This window comes from Prenolepis imparis, unplaced genomic scaffold (assembly GCF_030444845.1).
Source record: "Prenolepis imparis isolate NDT839.2.m4 unplaced genomic scaffold, iyPreImpa1.0 SCAF_4, whole genome shotgun sequence".
Lineage (NCBI taxonomy): Eukaryota > Metazoa > Arthropoda > Insecta > Hymenoptera > Formicidae > Prenolepis > Prenolepis imparis.
The window spans coordinates 13,101,288-13,122,954 of NW_028141162.1; the positions used below are offsets into that span (position 1 = coordinate 13,101,288).

General features: G+C 28.3%; 3 protein-coding genes across 6 annotated transcripts; 2 read left to right on the forward strand and 1 right to left on the reverse strand.

Annotated features, from left to right (window-relative positions):
* Positions 1-678: 678 nt before the first annotated feature.
* Positions 679-2,857, reverse strand: LOC145935314 (TWiK family of potassium channels protein 18). The gene has a single exon (XM_083036518.1). It carries the CDS (start codon positions 2,809-2,811, stop codon positions 1,780-1,782), a length of 1,032 nt encoding a protein of 343 aa, XP_082892644.1. The 5' UTR covers positions 2,812-2,857; the 3' UTR covers positions 679-1,779.
* A 1,566-nt stretch (positions 2,858-4,423) lies between these two features.
* Positions 4,424-14,850, forward strand: LOC145935126 (carbonic anhydrase-like). 3 transcript variants are annotated; one of them, XM_083036231.1, is made up of 6 exons: positions 4,424-4,625; positions 9,885-9,932; positions 12,073-12,228; positions 12,602-12,825; positions 12,930-13,163; positions 13,318-14,850. In XM_083036231.1, the coding sequence occupies exons 1-6, from the start codon at positions 4,580-4,582 to the stop codon at positions 13,516-13,518; spliced, it is 909 nt and encodes a 302-aa protein (XP_082892357.1). In that variant the 5' UTR covers positions 4,424-4,579; the 3' UTR covers positions 13,519-14,850. The 3 variants fall into 3 exon arrangements, with proteins under 3 accessions (XP_082892357.1, XP_082892358.1, XP_082892359.1); XM_083036232.1 differs by lacking the exon at positions 4,424-4,625 and adding an exon at positions 7,517-7,660; XM_083036233.1 differs by lacking the exon at positions 4,424-4,625 and adding an exon at positions 7,694-7,785.
* A 1,259-nt stretch (positions 14,851-16,109) lies between these two features.
* LOC145934941 (uncharacterized) lies at positions 16,110-19,833 on the forward strand. Of its 2 annotated transcripts, none has more exons than XM_083035856.1 (5): positions 16,110-16,970; positions 17,238-17,337; positions 17,808-17,915; positions 19,241-19,396; positions 19,488-19,833. In XM_083035856.1, exons 1-5 carry the CDS (start codon positions 16,183-16,185, stop codon positions 19,539-19,541), a joined length of 1,206 nt encoding a protein of 401 aa, XP_082891982.1. In that variant the 5' UTR covers positions 16,110-16,182; the 3' UTR covers positions 19,542-19,833. The 2 variants fall into 2 exon arrangements, with proteins under 2 accessions (XP_082891982.1, XP_082891983.1); XM_083035857.1 differs by having other exon boundaries at positions 17,256-17,337.
* Positions 19,834-21,667: the final 1,834 nt, after the last annotated feature.

Consider the following 21,667-nt stretch of genomic DNA (forward strand, 5'->3'; position numbering starts at 1 on the left):
AAATTATATTCTACTGTTAAAATAAATGTAAAACCAAAACACATATTTCAATAATGTAAGTTTAATTTTTTTTGTTGACGAATAGCAGTACTTTTATTTTTTGGGTTATTATGTACAAATTATTTTGTGGAATGTCTGCCCATAATAAATTTTTATTTACATTAGTGTATTGTTTTTTAGTGAAATATTGCAGATTTATTAATTTAGTTGGACATTATCACAATTATTAGCCGAATAAACATAAAGAACAATTTTTTTATTATATAATCGCACGATATTTTGTGATTTACATGTTCTAAAGGATCAATGTATATTTGCAATGTTTATTTATGTCTACATCCGATATTATGTGATACTTTATCAGTAGTTTTATTAATTTTTGTCATCTTTAAATTTGCGATAAATAATATAAGAAAAAACTGTAATTACATTAACTAATAATTATATGTATATATATATGTATATATATTATATATGTATATATAAACTTATAAAACTTTTATAAAACGATGAAATTTGATTTATTTACTTAAGTTATCTATTTATTTGATATATAAAATACAGAAGTAAATAATATTATTTACAAATATTAATTAATAATTTGACGAAAATATTAAATAAAAGTTAAGTAAAATTTTGAGAAAATTATTGATATATTGTTATTGTTTTCTTCATCTTTTTCACGTATTTGACTAACATACACAATGTTCTACTATTTTCGCATTTCTATTTATAAAGTATAATGATAATTCTTTAAAACTATACATAAGATTTACATTTTCACAATACATTTCCAATATCAAAAGACATACATTTGTTGCAAAAAATCATAAAGTGATTAATATTTAATGATTGATATAAATGACATCTAACGATCAATATAAATGATTGCACATATTTGTCTCAAACGTACTATTCACGAATAAAGTCGACGCAATATGATGTAGATTTTACGATGATATCAAAACTATTACTGACACAGCTATTAATATAAATCATGCCTCGCATTTAACAAGCACACTATTCCAACACATACTGTTGATTATACGATTTATTCGGAATTTAATCTAATTGACAAATAATGAAATAATACTAACTGTCTTATCTTAGCAATCTAATTCTAATATTTATTTAATATTTTAGTACGTATTTAATTAAATTAATATTAATTATACAATATTAATTATATTAATATTGTACAATATATAATGTAACAAAAATTATAAATTTCATGATTTGTTATATAATGTAATTTATAGCATTTATAATATTTTAATTTCTATAATTTCTAATTGCTTCTATAGTCTTTATTAATTATTTGATAACCGTGTACCGAACAGTGGAAAACTTACTTATAAACAAGAAATCTCTTCTCTAGTACATTTTAAAACTAGGTTGTTAGTTTTATCGCTCTGTATGTTTGATAATATTAAATATGCAATAAGAAACACAGTTTAGACTATGAATCGGACTACGGGCATGTGTAATCATCAGTGAATATTTTTAATACTGTTTGATTAGTCAGCACTTATGATAACATTTACATTTATGTATTATGATATAGCGCATTTTTACTTCTGATACAATACTGTCTTTTTTAAATGTTTATATAGTTTTTCACAATACTGCTGCTTATAGTTTCTCCTACGACAAAGTTTCAACAAATATGTTTTATCAGAGTTCTTATTTCATTAGCTCTCTTTCACGCTTTCTTACACATAGATACATTTTGACGTTGTTCAGCTTCAATAATGCACTTTGCAATCCATTTTCGATTTCTCAATTCACGGGATTCGACTTGCAACATGTCACCATTTTATAATGAACCGCGTCCATCGCTTGGTTGAGCTGTCCTTTAAGCTCTCGAGCCTTCACATATACATCTTCCTTCATCAGATCGTAACACATGGCTATCAGGCCCATGCCCAGCAGTAAGTACACGAAATTGATGATGAGTTTCGTCTGGCTGCTCTGCTTGGAGTCACTCTGGCTCCAGCCTGGCACTAGATCCCCCATACCGATTTTGCAGAGCGATGTGACGCAGAAATAAGCGCTGTCTAGGTAGTCCCATCCCTCCCATTCGGCGAACATGATCGAGCCGGCGACAATGTAGGCAAATATCACCCAGAGGCAGGCGGTCGAGGGCACGATGATCCTCTGTCCAGGTTTTCGCTGGCCGGTGCATTCGTGTAATCGCGTATAGAGCCATCTAAAAGTCTGCGCGAGCACGCTGCCCATGTTTAGGAAGTAGAGCACGTAGAGCGGGATGCCGAGTACTGCGTACACTACGGTGGCGCCCTTGCCCCACTGGGTCTTGGGTACCAGACTGCCGTAGCCGATCATGGTGAACACTGACAGGCAGAACATCAACGCGGCCGGAAATGACCAGATATCGATGGGCGTGAGACCGCTGCAGTTCACCTTTTGCCGCACACCATTGGTGATGTTCTCCTGATAGCGGCGTAGAATATTGTTGGACACTACATAAAAAGCAGTGCGGTTGAACACATTCACCGACTGATTGCTGGCAGTGCTGAACCACAATTCGTCAGCGTACTCTTTGCGAATGAACTCCCGCACGCATACCGTCTCCGGCTGATCTATCTGGGTGGTCTCGATCATCATGAAGCCGAAGGCACCCACTATAGCGTAGCCTACCACTAATCCACCTACACCCACTTGAGTGCACATGAAGGCCACCAGCTTTCGGCAACAGTCCTTGACGCGTTCTCGAGGATCGACTCCGGTCGATGTCGAGGACGAATCTCGGCTCCTCAGAGAGGATCTCATCGGTATCACGCCGCGTGGCATGTTTGGACACAAACTACCAGATCCGGGTCGATCCGGCGAAGAGACTCACATGGAACGCCACCTTGGCGCTGATACTCAGCGACTCTCTTCGTACCGCTTTTCTATTTCTGGTCGGAACGCCCTGCCGTTCGCTTCTCGTTTCTTCTTTCGGGATTTCGCTGTCTTGTTCTCTCTTTCTCTCTTCTTTTGTCGAGTCGTATGGTCCATACCACGTTGCTACGCGGATCGTTCACTCTTGTGAACTTCGACAAGATTAGAAATAGCTGAGCGCGTTTCATTAAAGCAGATTAAATTTTCTTACCGCCAAATTAAATGATTAAGATTGATTAAATTTCTAAACGTTGAACAAGTCATAAATATAATTTGACATAAGCTATCATTCTTCATAAATTCTATATATATTTACAATACATACAAATTATTAAATAATAGATCTATTGAAGATTCGTCCTCTTAAAATTTTGAGATAAATACACTTAATATAATTTTTAGAAATTCTATAAATATGTTGGCTGTGCTTCTCTCTCTCTCTCTCTCTCTCTCTCTCTCTCTCTCTCTCTCTCTCTCTCTCTCTCTCTCTCTCTCTCTCTCTATTCTTTAAGATTAAAAAAAAATTATATATATGTATATAATATCAAAATATTTTTTAAATCATATACATGCTTATGTTATTAATGATAAATTAATTTGTGTGACAATTTATTGCAATATCTTTTAAAGTGTGACTTCTTTCTTTGACAGCAGTGCATTTAGAGAAAAAATAAATTTCGTTATTAATTTCGATTACATCTAAATTGATACAGTATCGAGTTTACTATTTTTATCGACACCTTCACGAACAATCTCCACTAAATTTGCCGATATGCGTGTGAGTGGACTTGAAATAGTTACATACAACAGTGACTGTTGCCAAAAAAATAACATTTACCAACAACACACTCTAAGCCAATAAAATAATTTCTTTTATCCCAAAAGAAAACATGTCATGAAGAATTATTACACAGATGTGCGTTATAATTATATAGATTATTATTATATAGATACATGATATTATAAAATGTGTGATAAACGGTTTAAAGAAGTTCCTTTTTCTTAACGTAACTTGTACGTATTTTTATTATGCCAATTATATAAAATATAATGAAAAGGATGATTGAAATAATATCAAGTATAAAAGCAGCTTTAACGGTGTGATGTGTCACCGTCGTCAGCATTCCAAATAGCATTACGAATATATCGGAACTTGAGGGGGAGATAGAGAGAGGATCGTGTGATATATTAAACATATCATCATGCAAGAGGAAGAGTTCTCCTTTGTTAAATTATTTATTCTTTGCAAAACTATGCACGGATATATATGCATAAATAAATTTAATTTTATCTCGCATACTTTAGAATGCTTACTTTAACTTCAATAAGTACATACTTACGCAATTTTACTGAGACGCAGTTTAATGTTTACGCCGTGGTAAAGATAATTCCATGAATTTATATTCTAAAGATATACAAGTTATATTTTATGGAGATATACGCGCTGCATATTTTAGTATTCGCTCCAGGTTGTGCGCGATTGATCAATCGATTCAAGACACGCGGTTTTTCAAATCGACTGATCGAGAATGCAGTTTCGCGAGAGTTCAGTATAAGTCTACAACGGGGGGTTGGCTACGTCAGCTTCTCGACGAGAAATTTGCCAGGTAGATCAGTCGGACGACGATCATCGTCCAAGGTGCTTCTTGGTAAAATAACGAGCACATCACGTGTGAAAATGGGTTTAGGTCACTTGCTAATGGTCACACTAACGCTTTACACAGGTAAAACATTTTGCGATTTTTCAAAAGTATTTCGCATTTCTTTTTTCGGAGTTATTACTGGACTTTGAAGAGATATCAAAAAATTAATTTGATTTTTGAGTGCATAAATTAACATGTGTGCAGTATTTTGTATGTTAAACATAAGAGAAAGGAGAATAAAAACGAATAAATGGAAAAAACAAATTATTCCGATAAAAAAAAAGCAGTTAATAATATGTAAAAATAGATGCATATAGTGTGATTTTTTAAATTTAAAAGTAAGAAACAGTATTTTATTTATTAAAAATAATAATTAAGTATTAAAAGTAAGAAAAGAAAAAAAATAATTATGCATTTAAAGTAAGATAACATTTTATTTAAAAATATTTAAGCATTATTTACTAATAACTTTTGATATAAAATCATATTTATTTAATATATCTGTTATAAAGAGAAGTGAAAAGTTTAACATATCAATCTATTTTTATTCTGTTTCTTTAAATTAAATTTTTATAAAACATGTTCAAGAATATCTACATGCAATATATATGTCAGTCAGTAAAGACTTTCTTGTTCATCATCCTTCTCATGTTACATAAAATTTATTTTAAGCTTTAAAATATATAATCACATTTTTATAGTGATACTTTGCTCACTTAAAGATATATCTTTTTTCTTCCAAAATATTTTCGGAATAACGAAAGTATTGCATTCTCTCAACCTAGTTTCAATATAAACTTTTTTCTATTATATAAATTTGACTTGTGAAAATGTTTATATATAAATGACTATTGGTTGTTTTCAACAAAATGAATATAACATTGATGATAAAGCTATGCTGATATTTGTTTGTTGATCGAATACCTCAGTCAATCGATTGATGAATACATAAACTTGCGCGTCTAAATTTAAGATGTGGACCACGTTTAGTTCGTGAATTATTTTGATTCGGATGATATCGTTGCAGTTTGCGCACGATGAAGGTGGTGCATCGCTACCACATTAATATAATGTCTTACTCATTTCTTGCGAGCAAAGTTATAACCAAACTCTAAGACCGCATTTTGTTTACACTTTTTTACATTTAATATAAAAAAAGTGTATAGTATCTTTTATAGGAAAAAAGAAAAAAATCATTTTCTAAAAAAGATATGTATAAAGTCGATACTCGCATATAGAAGTTTATTGTTGTCGTTTTTCGCGATGCTCATTAGCTGTCAAAATTCGCGTTGTGCGTTATATTCATAGCATCGAGAGGCTGTCATCGCGAGGATTAGCAGTTTGACAGTTTGTTCAAAATAAAATTAAATAAAATAATAATATTAATTTTAAATGTGTTGTAATACTTTAAACTCGATTAATATTTTTGACAGTTATCAGCTGATTTCTGTCAAAAAATATTAATCGCGGATAAAGTATTATAACATATTATTTTAATTAATTTTATTTTGAACAAATTGTTAAACTACTAACTCTCGCGATGATAGCCTCTCGATGCTACGAATATAATGCACAATGCGAATCAAAACAGTCAATTAGCATCGCGGAAAAGATGCAACAATACTTGCGAGAATCGACTTACAATTAACAAGTCTTTTTTAGAAAGGAATGTTATAATATTTTAAATTCGATTAATATTTTTGACAATAATCGGCTGATTTTTGTCAAAAAATATTAATCGCGAATAAGATATTATATAATATATTATTAAAAATGTTACTATTTTAATATTTCAACATATTATATACACCTCCATATTACCGCTATAAAAATGTTATAAAATAAATACATAATTTTTCACTCACCGATACGTGCAATAGCGGAGTTGTAGTACACAACACACATTGATCTGAAAACAAAATATTCAAATTATGTATATACATATGTGTGTGTCGAATATCTATCATAAACAATGCAATTTAGAAAAAAATTTTCATATTAAAATAATATAATATGTTTTAAATAATATGTTATAATACTTTAAACTTGATTAATATTTTTGACAGTTATCAATTGATTTCTGTCAAAAAATATTAATCAAAAATAAAGTATTATAATATATAATTTACAACATATTTTACTATTTTAATTTTTATAACATATTATTATTTTAAAAGTTAATTAGCAAATTTTTGCTTTATTAATATTTTTTGACAGAAATCAGTTAATTAAAGCGTTAAATTGCTAATTAATTTTTTAAATAATATGATATAAAAATTAAAATAATATGTTTTAAAAATAATATGTTATAATACTTTAAACTCGATTAATATTTTTGACAGTTATCAGCTGATTTCTGTCAAAAAATATTAATCGAGAATAAGATATTATAACATATTACTATTTTAATTTTTTAACATATTATTTTAAAATTTAATTAGCAAAGTAACGCTTTAATCAACTAATTTCTATGAAAAAATATTAATCGAGTTTAAACTTTATATTATTTTTAAAAATATATTTTTTTTAACATAAAACCGAAGAATGGCGCGCGCGTAGCGCGCGCTTGTGTTGTTCTAGTTATAGAAAAAAATTGCAGAATCGATTTTGTTAAACAGAATAGATTCGTGATCTTGGTGCAATAATCGAATAGTTGAAATATTTTTCATCGTTTCATCTCTTTCATTAATTTAATTGTAAAAATTTTAAAAATATAGTTTAATTAATCAAAATGTAGATTGAACGAATTATTTGTTTCGTCACCATTTGTTCAATTCGCAATAGTTAGTGTATAATATAAATGAATGCATTATCAGCGTAAATCAGTTCAATTCTGACGTATTCAAGAATGCCGTTTGCCTAATAGGACATACTGGTAATCAGATGACCGGTTGGTCCGCGTCATATACTGTAACTGCAATGCCCTGCCACATGCCGCTGTACATGCTAAATCTCATGCGATAGCTCTCCTCGTGTAATCTCGGGGTTATCTAGTTAGATTTACGTCGCGTTCATCAGTCGTACACTTGTCGTCATCGTGCTCGTGTGTCATCCATCGCGATCGTTTCAGGTAGCTCTCTCCACGATGCATCTCTTCTACCTTGTCTTTCTTTTCGGTAAGAGCCCTATCGTTGCATTTGCTCGATAGCTCATTCCCGCTATGATTACTCGACTTTTGTCATTTTGTCTGCAAATTTATCCAGAAAATATTTCTGTATGCATGAAGGAGTTAATTGAAAAGGTATTTTTTTCGTTATTAATTTTTAATATTAATCTTATTTTAATTATACATCTATGAAATATTAATGTGAACAGTGCATTCAGGACATTCAATTTATTATTTACTGTTGTAATAAATTTTTGCAAAATTTTGCATACAGTTCAATGTCAGACATAATATATGTCAGTAGTGTGGTTTTCCTTTTTTTTTATCAGCTCCAATTAACGGATATAGCTGTCATGCGATTATTTATCTTAAATGCTCTTTCATACTTATTCTCATGCTAAACCTTTTAAGTGAAATAGTTTTAAGATAATTTCGTATCTCTCTGCCTCAGTCGTAAGCATGCATTTATCTATTTAAATCAACAATATTGCTACTGTTTCGCATATTTGTTCACAAGCTATGCAAAACATTCATTTTATTTTTCTATTTAGTTCGACATATTTAAGTTAGTAAAATATTATATACAATAATATTTATAAATTCTTTTATTGAAAAGAATTCTAGTGCCTAAATAATTTATGTATAAATATTTTCACATGTATAGATTTGAGAGATAATCTAAAGGAATACTTTTCGATTTTATTCTTATTAAAAATAGATCTATTAAAGTTAAACTTTTTATTTCCCGACTTGGTAACATCGCCCGGATAAATATTTAATAATAGAAATATAAAGATAAATATTTTCAAGTTTTACCTATTCGTTATCTGTTTAATTCATGAAGAATTGATATACATGATATTATCAAGTTAACTATACATTATGCTATTAATTGTTTATTAATATAATTTTATAATTTTTATTAATATAATTTTTTTAACAAATGAAATATTTTTATAATCAAAGATGAAACAGAACATATCGCGCGATATATGTCTATAGTACGAATCATCTTGATCATCCCTAAAACTATGCACGAAACTCGTATACCGATTGGCCGATTTTGCGCGCTATCCCCGCAGCGGAAGTATGCATTATGCTCATTAAAATCTGCGGGTCGTTTGAATGATTCGGCCGTTGTTGCGGCCGGTGCGCTGATCTAGAAAGCGCCGGCGTTTATCCACCGATTGTTCATTCAATTGACCATCACGAGAACAGCTTTCGCTCGAATACGATCACTTTTGCTTGAATTTACTCGCCCTTTTCTTCTTCGACCACGACGATAAAATACGATTAGGAACAAGTGTGAATTCGACGTGACCCTGAACGGTCAATGGGGTCAATTCTGTTTCCTGGCGCGCGTGTTCAATTACTTATCGAGCCCAATGGAAGGAACACGCTCGCGATATGGCAAGCCGTTCGCGTGGCGCGAGCGTTAAAACAATTATTTTATTGGCAGTTCGTGCAAACTCGACAAATTGATACCACGAGGACGAAGTCAGCGCCGGCTTTAGCTCGCGATTATTATAGCACACGTTCTTCAAAATTTCATTTGGAATTCTCATTCGCATTTGCATCTAAAGGTATAATTATAAGCAACCGGAAGATTGAAGTTGAAAAAATCATCTTATGTGTTGAAATGTATTGTTAACTACGGGGATGTATTATTTTATTACGCATGCTGTGTATAATCGTTTTACATATATAAAATTGGTCTTAACAACAAATATAACTATTGTTTTTGATATAAATATTGTTGTGATTAATATCTCTGAAAAGTATCTTCTATTTTCTTTAAATTAAATAATATTTATAAATAAACGTAATTATATGTATATATAATTATATAATTATATGTATTTTTATAATAATATAGGACTTTATTTAAAAAATCTGAATAAACTATTGTACAAACTAATTGGAAAACATGATAATTAAAATGTTATTCAAGAGATATTGTTCTGAAATATAAGAATTGTTATTTCTCAGAATACTGTTTGAAATTAGCAGTTCAACGTAAGAATTATTAATATCTATATATGTGTTGGGACAATTTATGGGCAAGGTTAATTCGCGTCTCACTATTTCACTTGCTTGTTATGAATGGAATAGTGGAATGAACGTGTAATTGTATTATTTGTGCTACAACAGTTTCTTTCTAGAGCAACCATAAGCACTGAAAAATAAATTCTTAAATACAAAAAATTAAATACAAAAACGTTGCCTATTTTCAGGTTTACAAGCAGTGACAGCGCTTGAATGGGAATATTGGGGCAAATCTGGTAATTACGATAATTATAATAAAACTTTTACATTTTGCACATTTATACGCATGTATGATTTACAATCGATGTCAAAGACAATTCTTTTTAATAAATGGTGCTTAACAAATGCAATGCTTTTTTAAAAGTTAATCCTATCTAAAAGAGCATCAATTTCCTGAATAGAGATAACGTCAATCATTGCTGATATATATATATATATATATATATATATATATATATATTGAGTTAAGGAAACAATTATTTACTTATTATCTTTTTATTTCGCAACATAGAAACGATTTATCAGAAACATTGACAATATATAATGCTTTTGTCTTTTACGACAATATATTTTGTAAGAATATACACACAAAGGAACATAAGCATCGAATCGTATTTATTTTATCAATCAACGCTTATCTGTTTTTCAATAGTAGGTATTTATCAATCGCAAAATAGAGGGTCATCATAATTTCAAATTTCGATGTTTCAAAAATTTTATTTGCAAAGAATGCAATAAGCACATTATTATCATTTAGCTTATGTAAAACTTACATGTAGGCTATTAGCGACTAAGTAACGGCAACCTTGAATCAGTTGAAGATATTTAAACAACACAATTAGTATTAAATTTCCTTTGATGAAGTAAAAAAAAAATTCAAATCTGCAAATAAAGAAGACCCAAAAATCTGTTTTTTTAAAAATCTTATATTTTTAAAAAATTTTATATTTATAGTTTAATGTGTTATATTTATATAATAGTTTATATTTATAGTTAATGTTTTTATATGTATCTCTATTTTATGTTAAAAATATTTTAAATTTTAATATTTTAAATTTCTGTGGTATGTACATATTTAATATAAATTAATCATCAGTTTATTTATTTAATCACCAATATACGAGTATATATAAACATTTATTATTATATAATTCATTATTATCAAGATTACATTATACAAGAGCGCTTATTTGTGGTAGCTGTGCTTACATGCTTCAGTATGAATGAACATTATGAATTAACAATGCTCTCGTGTGTGTGTGTGTGTGTGTGTGTGTGTGTGTGTGTGTGTGTGTGTGTGTGTGTGTGTGTGTGTGTGTGTGTGTGTGTGTGTGTGTGTGCAAATTATTGCGCAAATTACTACGAAGGTCTAAAATAATTTTAGTCTTTCGTAAGACTATAAACTAGTTTATTTACTTGATGCGAACTCTTGAAAAACTAACTCTAAACTATCGTTAATATTATCGTTTAACTTTATTTATGTTTTATTGCCATAAATCTATCTAAAACAATCTCAAAAATCTTTTAATTAATGTTTAATATGTTTATCGCATATTATGCGTTTATATAACTATTTTTTTTGCGATAAGCATATACTAAAGTCAATTAAAAGATTTGTAACCTTAATTATTGCATACTATTAACTTAGCTTCTATTCTAATTTCAGTACTTTTTTTATGTCTTCTTTCTATTAAAAAGTGTTTTATTGAAGCCATTGTTATCTTCTTGCATCGAACTTGTAATTCAATACGATGTAATCATAACGCATAGATATTAATGATAACTTTATAAATGTATTATGTATTATGATTAAAATATCACGTTCGCATTTTCAACCATAACGCTATGTCAATGTTCTATCTAAAGAATGTTTTCAAATGACACATTTAACGATGACGTATTCTTTTTTAAAAATAATTGAAAAGTATTGATAGTTATTAATCCAGATTTAAGAGATAAAGAAAATTTGTTATAACTGTGAAAATAAAATATGGATACTTATTTATTTCTTCAAATAATCATTAATCAATGATTTTCAATATATAAAAATAGATCTTATTTTGCTATAATTAAAAATACTTCTAATTCTTTTTATTAATATTTGCGATTTATTTTAACACATATTATCAAAGATATAAAAATATTAAAAATATAAAAAAGCCGTTTTTAGAAAATAACGCAAGAGTTGTATATGTCATGTGAATCCCAAACTATAATTCTCTTTTAGCTTATATATGTATAATAATATTGTCTTAAATATATCTGTAATAATATTATATAATAATTCAACTTTGTATAATAATTAAACTGTTGCATTATGCTAACTAAAATTATATTATGTGCGTATTACTATGATTATTATAAATAATTCCACAGGACCAAAGAGCTGGCCGGGAATGTGCACGACAGGAAAGAAGCAATCACCGATCGATATCGTGACGGAAGATGCCATAAGAACTGATCTTGGTGCTCTCAAGTTCGATCGATATGATTTTGCATTTTCTGCCAAGCTGACTAGCAATGGACATACCAGTAAATAAATAAATTGCAATAAATTATGTTTTAATATTTTTATATTTAGAAATATGTGTATATTTTCAGTTATTTTTTCTGGTCATCAGTATCATAATACATTTATTATATTTCTTTTATTATTCATGTTTGTTCCATATTTAAAATTTTTTTTATATATATTCAACATTTTACTTTTGAAATTTTGTTCAAAATAATAAGAGAGAAGATTAATATTTTTATCATAATTATTCTTTTTAACTAAATAAGTTAACTCTTATCGTAATGAATGTATTAAAAGGGATCTTAACTCAGCATTATTTGTATTTATCAATGATTTAATTGAAAATTCGTTAATTGTATATTAACAAGAAGAAATCAAATTATTTTATAGTACAAATTCAATTGGATGGTGTACCGATCCATCTAAGCGGTGGAAGTTTGCCATCAGTATATGTTCTGGAGCAAATGCATTTTCACTGGAGCGCCGAACATACCGTGGACGGTTTCCGTGATCCCTTGGAGTTGCATTTAGTGCATTACGATAATCAGTACGAGAATTTTAGCGAAGCTGTGCAGCATCAGAACGGGATTGTCGTTGTCGCGGTTCTGTTTGAAGTATGAATATTTTTATTATTTGCTCGTGTCTTCTTCTTATCAATCAATAATTTTTTTAAACTATGTTATATAGACATGACGTTAATTGTGATATTTCGTTATAGTTCAACAGTTATGATAATCCGGATTTGATCCCGATTTTGGAGACGACAAAAAGAGTGTCGCATTGGGTGGGAAAGAGCATGGCACCGATAAGAACCAAACTGATACCTTTATTGCTGCTACCGAAAGATCATACGACGTATTATCGTTATGAGGGATCCTTGACTACGCCGGGATGCCAAGAATCTGTAATGTGGTTTGTTATGACTGAAAAACTGCCGGTATCAGAAGCGCAGGTAATTTGAACATAAAATTATGCAAAATATTTATTTTAACAGACATGTAATTTTTTTAAAGGACTTGTCATAAAATAATTTTTTTTTTTATATAAAAAAAATCTCTTATTAAAATAACATAATAATTGTTTTAATGTCTAATACACACACACAGGTGAATGTGTTCAAACAAGTGCACAGCAAAAATGGCACTCTGAAGTTCAATTACAGATCCGAACAGGAGCTCGGCAATAGAAAGGTGTATCATCGTCTGGATGGATATGTTCAAAGCAGCGCGTCATTTTTATATACTTCGAGTATGATCTGCACGGTTATCAGTATTCTTCTAGTCAATCTTTTACGCAAGAATTTTTAGTCTGAAATAGCAAAGTTGAACTTTATGTACAACGTGCGTAACGCGATATGACAACTGCGTGATATTATTTGTTATATACATTGCTTTAGAGAGAAGAAACAAAAGATGTGTATTATTTATAAGAAATTTGTATGCGTTATATATGCTTCTATAACGCATAAATTCTAAAATAATACGTTGAAAGATCTGGAACTACTATAATACGTACATTAAAAGATAAAAGTTTTATAAATAATGAAAAAGATTATTCTCTTTCCTGAAGTAATACAATAACACATTTATCAAATGTTTGTAATGGTAGAGAACTTATAATTGTTCTTTAATTCATTTTTATGTAATGGATTCGGATCTTCTATTGTTAAATGCTTAGGTGTTTGCAAAATCTGTTTGCAAAAAAAATCTTTTTATAGAAACGCATTTTACTTTGTAACAGGCATAATGACATATTATTATTTAATACATTTAACATGTGTAATATATTTTTAACTTTCTAAGTAAGTGCATTAATATTAATGATAATGATCGATTAATAAACCAAGACAAGTGCGAAATAAAAAAAAGACATTTTTATAACAAATGCATTCTTATTTATAGAAAAGTAAATCGCATTACATAGATATTATATATGGCATCAATATATGTATATTAAATACCTTAATTTTTTAATATACAGATTTAAGTCACAGATTTTCTACTTAACAGAGATAAAATTAGATATCTTGAAAACTAAAAAACAAAACTTTAAAAATTTTAAAGGTTTTTATTCTTTTGTTTTACTCTGTCTTTCAAAGTAAATTAATTTTAAATTAATTAAATGTCAAAATTAAATTTTCGTGCTTGATACGCAAAAATTATTTAAATAATAACACACCATTAGAATTATATAATTTTCATCTGAAATCGTTTATATCTCATTATAGCAGAAATCTCTTATTAAAAGAAAAAACTTACTGATGGTCGATTTGCGATTAATCAAAATGCATTTGTTAATTGATACTTTATAGTTAACATTGCTCTACAATATTTTGTAGAATTTTATCAGTTATAGCTAATTTTTGCCCATCACACATTAAGTCCATGGCAGATATATTTCAGTTGACGAATTGCGAGAATGGCAAATTGTCCTGTGGCTTTCCTAGATTCCAGATTTTGCATTGTTAGATGGAGAGCCATAAGATAATTGCCGTCCTGCAATGTAGGGAAGTAGTACAAGGGACTTCACGATCCCGGCTACATGTCTAGTAGATGGAATAAGGAAACTTATGTCTATATTCTCAATAAACAGAATAAAAAATAGAGCGCTGTACTAAATAAATCATTAATCAGTATAAATTCTCATGCTTCCTTATAATATATTATAAAATATAAAACCAACTAAAATCATTATCTGCCCGAAGACATTCTGTTTCACCGAGAATATTATAAGTATCTACACATTAATTACAGACTAAAAAAAATAGAAAAAAAGAAATGTCATCGCGTTTGTCGTATGACTGCGCATATATTAATAATAAGTTGTAATTAAATGACTGTGCTTTTATATATTCACTTTCAAAAAATCTTGAAAAAATTAAGTTACAATATTATTGAAATCTTATTATATACATAGATATTTTATCTATAAATTTTTTATAAATTTTAATGTTTGGTGAATGACTATATAATACATTTCATTACTAATGATAGTATAAACTATTGTTACACTATAATAAAATTTGCTACAAAATTTCACGAAAGAAACTCCACTGACGAATCTAAAAAAAAAAAAATGTTATTCTAATGTAAATTTGAATGTAAATCGAAAGCAGAATATTAAAGTGTTATATCGCAATAATTCAAAAAGTAATAGGTGAACGTTTTATCAATTTCGCAATTTGTTATCTTACACTTATTCGTAAATCAAAAGGAAAAAACTTACTGTGAAGCTCAATCTACGTTTAATACAGATGCATTCATTAATTAATCCATGGTTAGCTTACAAAACATTTTTTGTGTCTGCAGTTTTTTACTCATTTTTTTTTACAAATTAAGTTATATATTTTAGTTGACAAAATGCAGGCGTCAGTCAAACTCGTCAAATTATTCTACGATACTAAATTTCTGACAAATCGCCAATATTACGCCAATACGATATTCGACAGATTGCTATAAGATAATTACCACCTTACAATGTAAAGGGTAGTACAAAGAACTTAATTATTACGTTTCATATATTCCTAGTAAACAGAATGAAAGATGTATAGTCACATTTAATGAATTATCACTTCGTATATCAGGACATTTAATTATAAACTACATTTTCTTAATAACACAAAGAACCTTTTATCTATTATTTATCCACTTGAAACGTGCCTTGAAGAATAATTAAATTCTAAAATGTCTACATAGTAAGACTGCAAACTAAGCAATATAACAAAAGAAAAGAAATGTTCGTCGTATGCGTATTAAATATTAATTATAGCCAAGCAGAAACAAAAGTTCAAAGAGAATCGTAAATTCCTGAGTATACTTAGATAATTTTGAAATACTGATTTGTCATTCATTTTCACTTATACAGGAAGAAGCGTACGCGACAGTTGTACAGAGATTAATGCAAGTACAAGATCTTAATTCTTATAAGCTAAATTTACCAACGCAGTTTAAATTCATCGCGAGCAACACAATATGAAAAAAATAAATTTTCAAAATGTGAATACTTTAAACAATCGAGCAAACATGCTCTCGGGGAATCTATTACTGGTAGCAGCTGATGGCTCGCCATTTCCAATACTGTGGCGTATATATAGTGCCTTCCTTTGGTTATTACATCTGATTTACACGATCGTATTGTTCGCCGGAATAATCATGACGCCAAAAGAAAAGGCTTTAAAAGACGGCACTGTCGCCGTAGTTGTCGTCTCCGTAGTTGTCATCATCGAGTCGTTTTTTTTGTTTACGCGTATTTACGTACAAAAAAAAATAGTGGTACAACTGATCCACAAAATGAATGGCATTCTAGAAACTGCGGACGAAATCATGGAGAATATTGTGAAGACGACTCTGAAACCAATAATAATGCCGTTTGTAATTTATGGGGCAGTTGGCATAATATCCATTACCGTATGGACATTACAGCCAATTTTATTGGTTTTTGAAAAGACTACTTTTTTCTACGTAGATTACAATTTGCCAGCCGCTGTCAGACCTGAGCCATTCTCAATCGGCGTCTTGATTTGGTCAACTGTCTTTATGACAATTACCAATGTATACAGCTTTTTGAAGAAATACAGTGTGGACATATACATGATGCATCTGGTATTGATGCTAACCGCACAATATCGATACATAGCGATAAAGTTATCATTATTATTTCGAGATTCACAGGACAATTGTGACGAGTCTCGAAAAGAACATCATTCTATAGCAGAAAAAAAGTTGAAAGCATTATGTCGACAACAAAATACTGTTTTGCAGTAAGTATAAAAGAAAAATATTTTTTGAGACACTTGAATTATAAAATCGTAATTAAATAACTAAGCTTTTAAAATATTCGTAAGATGATAAACAACAACATTACTCAAATCTAATGTGATTTTGTGTACATTTTTTTATAAATTCTATAATGTTTAATAAAATCTCAATTTATTATTGTATGATACATATTTTATATGTATAGAATACAGTTTTATTATATTCAATATTTTATATATTTTATATATGCATTCTACGTTGTGTTTTAGCATATCATTTTTGCTAAGGAAACTTCTATCTGTGAACTTCAGTCTATTATATATCAACAGTGTTCTTCGGTTTGGCTTCATAGGTATCTTAATGAGTTCAGTAAGTATTGATAACAAACATTAACAAACCTCAAAGAGAATAAAGAATAGAGAATAGAAATTTGTTTTTTTTTTAAGTGTTTTGAATACTTATTGGCAACTCCATATCTAAATAAAATAATTATGTCTTGTATAAGATTCTATTTGATTCTATTTGAAAAATTATTACTTACTTTATATAATAAGTAATAACGCAAATTTTAAATTTTATCTTGTTTAATATTGAATTACTGCAGATTTTATTTTTTATTTTATCATGCATTATTTTTAAATAAAAGTGAACAAATATTTCGCATTTGTGATTTAATGATTAAATAAAATAAAAAAATTAGCAATGCAAAAAATTTAAATAATTTATTTAGTTTTGTATAGACAGACAATTTTTTCAACAAAGAAATAAAAAATGTAGAGTGGTTCTATGCGTATATTCTTTATTTAGTTTTTTAACGAAGTGTATTTATCAATTTTTAGGTGCCGTATATGACACTCATGGAGGCAGTTTCAGTCTTATCGTTTACAATGGGTTCAGTAACGCAGTTCTTTTTGCTATGTTCTTCTGTGCAAACATTATCAGACGCGGTAAGATTTACTTACTTATATTACTAAAATTATTCTTTTCTGCGTAAACAATGATAATTTAATATTAAAAATAACATAACTTATAAAATATTAATAACTAAAAATATGTTTAGGATTGCTTATTAATCAAAATAAATATTAAATGAAAATGATATGATTGTAATAAGCAAGCGAGATAATTGTTTCGCAAGAAAAATTTTTTTATTTCATACAAATTCAAGAAAATCGCGGACGTTTCGGTCTAATCTCATGGACCTTTTTTAGCGCTAATCGATCATATACAAAAAAATTTACTATATCATTAAATCATATGGTGACGCAAAAACTTATTACATAAAAAGATAGACACACAGGATTGGAAACATGGATACTGACAAAAAAATCGCTTCTGATTCCATTATTCGTTTCTTTTTTGTTTTTAATTTTACCACGCTGACTCCTCAATGTAGATATTATATTTTATTAATTTTGTTCATTATATTTCTTTAATCGAGACATGTCTAATGTCGGCTTTATGTAGAATCCACTTTTTATGTAATAATTTTTTGCGTCACCATATGATTTAATGATATAGTAAATTTTTTTGTATATGATCGTTTAGCGCTGAAGAAGGTCCATAAGAACCGAAACGCAATTTTCTTGAATTTGTAAAGAATAAAAAAATTTTTCTGCGAAACAGTACCTCGCTTGCTTATTACAGAGCCATATCATTTTCATATAACTTATTAAATATTGCAAGTATTTTTGTATCGCCAGTGAAGAATAAAATTAGGAATAACTGTGGACGATCCAACTGGCTTAATTGATTTTTATTAATTCGATGTCATATAAAAATACAGACTACGTTTCGACCTTTGGTTCAGGTCCTTATCAAGTCTAAAATTAAAAGATATAAAAAATAATAATACAAATATATCAAAAAGAAAATCATTTTCTTCTTTTAATTTTAGACTTGATAAGGACCTGAACCAAAGGTCGAAACGTAGTCTGTATTTTTATATGACATTGAATTAATAAAAATCAATTAAGCCAGTTGGGTCGTCTACAGTTATTCCTAATTATTAAATATTATTTATATTAATTAGATGCAGATTTTTCGTATTTTTATTTATCTAACTAGTTTCTAATCAATATAATGAATATAAATTAAGAGTAAACAAAGAAAAGATAACTTACATGTGTACGCTCGCGTACACAATCTTGTTTATTCATAAAAATTATTATAAAATATATATAAATGTTGAGAAAATTAAATAAAAAACGACATATGTTTGTTAATCTTTTCTCTTGTTTTCGTATATTATTCTTTTGTATCTAATGTACAGAGTATCGAAGTGACAGATAAAGCATTTGATGAAGCTTGGTATCAATTTGCACCATCAATGAAACGTACATTCTTGTTACTGATAATGGCTAACAATCTAGATTGCAAAATTGCAGCAATTGAAAAATTCAATCTGTCCCTGCCTTCATTTATGACGGTAAATTTTAACATGTTTATTACTTATACATAACATGAAATTATCAGTATTTTTATTCTCTCATGTCACATTTTTTACAAAAATATTGTAGATCATGAATCAATCATATTCGATCGCTGTTTTATTTTTAAAAGCGAACAATTGAAACAAAAGGTATATTGCGTACGTTTAAGAGTCAGTTTCATCAATGTCGATTAACTTCAACCTCCGATCAAACTATATCTTCAACTCTTTTTAAGAACGTATCTGAAAAGAGACAAAGATATAATTTAATCAACGATGGTGAAACTGGCCCTAAATAGAATAAATAGAATATAAAATAGTCGTAAATAGAATATAAAATAAAGGATAATGATCAAAAACAAAAAAGAAATTAAGAAAAATTATTTAAAGAAAAGGTTTGCACACAAATATGATTTGCATAATAATTCAGAAAATATAAATATAACAAACATAATGTTTTACAATGTTTAGAATTGTGACACTATATTATTATTAAAAACGGAATTTAATTTTTACTTAACTTAATCTTTTTTTATTATTTCTTATGTTGGAAAAAATGAATATACTTGGAGATAACTTATTATGTTTGTAATATTTATAATACTTATTCTCTTCAGTAAAAAAAAAATATAAACATATGTGTAATTTAAGTATATAATAATACCAAAATATCTGTGTATGTAATATATGTATATTATATGTATATGTCTTTTATATAACCTTTTTCTGTCAAAATCAGACAATAAATAAGGCAGATTATTTTAGTTGTTAATCTGTAAAATTGATGTCCTTCGGAACACACTTTGTAAAATAATATTTCAGCATATTAAATTATCTCAAATCTCAATCTTCAGTTTTTCGATAAAACGTTTTCGATAAAACGTACATCAGATACATTCAAGTATTGCAATTTTTAGCTTCAAATCCACTCTGTAACAAACAGTGAAACGCTTATAATATAATTGTTACTTTATAAAGTAAACTTCATTGCAATGAATTTTGTTATATTCATTTTTTTAACAAACATGATAAATATTGTCTTATGTATTTTAATTGTCGTATCTTATTGTGACAAATATGTATTTGCAAATTCTATTTTTTCTTTCTGTTTCAAGCAATATATATAGTTTTTTTTAAACTAATATTTATTTAGAATTGAAATGCAAATCAATGATAATTAATTTTGATATGCATTTATAGAATATATATATTATAATATATATACATATAATAACTGTGAGAGAAGAATATGTCACTTTTTATCGTAAGATAGTAAATATTATATCATACAAAAAGAAAATAGCTGAGCTACTCAAATAAGATATTAATATTAATGTCTGTTTATAAACGTCAAAATACATTGCGGAGATATATACATATAATTGGAAAGCTTTAATGATGACAAAACATCAAACGGCCGTTAATACAATCATCGATTTTGTAAATTGCAATTACCACAATAATTTCAATTTGCCATAAGCGAACAACAAAAGACATCAAAAGCATAAACTTTTAAAATGTAAATTGTCTACATAATCGAGGGAGAATATTTTCACTTTATCTAATACCAATGGCATTCGGTGAAGTTTTCGACATGATGATTATTCGTCTACTGTTGTACTGTTATTCAAAGTGATCTATACAACCTGAGCTTATCCTGATGTCAAAAGAAAAAACGTTGAAGAACAGTATCATCATCGTTATGGTCACCATGGATTGTAATTATGATAACGTATCTTTACGCACGCAAGAAGCTAATGATCCAGCAAGTGATCCAGAAGATGAATTACATTTTCTGCGGTATACGGATAATTATATTTTAATTGTTGAAAATAATGTGTAATATGAGAAATAATGTGTAACATGAAATTTATTATTTATTATTTATTTCTTGGCAAAATCCATTGCTGCAAAATGGATAAAAAAATACAATAGATAAACTTTAAATTATATATATTTGTTTAACAGTCTGCTGATAAAAATATTTTGCAACAAATAAATACTGCAAAGAATTTTATATATATATATATATATATATATATATAAAATTCTTTGCAGTATTTATTTGTTGCAGAATATTTTTATCAGCAGACTGTTAAACAAATATATATAATTTAAAGTTTATCTATTGTATTTTTTTATCCATTTTGCAGCAATGGATTTTATATATAAATATATATATATATATATATGTATAATAGCAAGAATAATTCAATAAAATAAATTAAAATTGTTAATAGTTAAAAGTTTTACATATTTATAATTTCT

Coding starts and splice junctions, on each gene's coding strand:
- LOC145935314 (XM_083036518.1), bottom strand. CDS start 2,811: ATGCCACGCGGCGTGATACCGATGAGATCCTCTCTGAGGAGCCGAGAT.
- LOC145935126 (XM_083036231.1), top strand. CDS start 4,580: ATGGGTTTAGGTCACTTGCTAATGGTCACACTAACGCTTTACACAG. Junction 4,626..9,884: donor CACACTAACGCTTTACACAG/GTAAAACATTTT, acceptor GCCTATTTTCAG/GTTTACAAGCAGTGACAGCG. Junction 12,826..12,929: donor TTGTCGCGGTTCTGTTTGAA/GTATGAATATTT, acceptor ATTTCGTTATAG/TTCAACAGTTATGATAATCC.
- LOC145934941 (XM_083035856.1), top strand. CDS start 16,183: ATGAAAAAAATAAATTTTCAAAATGTGAATACTTTAAACAATCGAGCA. Junction 17,916..19,240: donor TGCAAACATTATCAGACGCG/GTAAGATTTACT, acceptor TCTAATGTACAG/AGTATCGAAGTGACAGATAA. Junction 19,397..19,487: donor CCCTGCCTTCATTTATGACG/GTAAATTTTAAC, acceptor AAAATATTGTAG/ATCATGAATCAATCATATTC.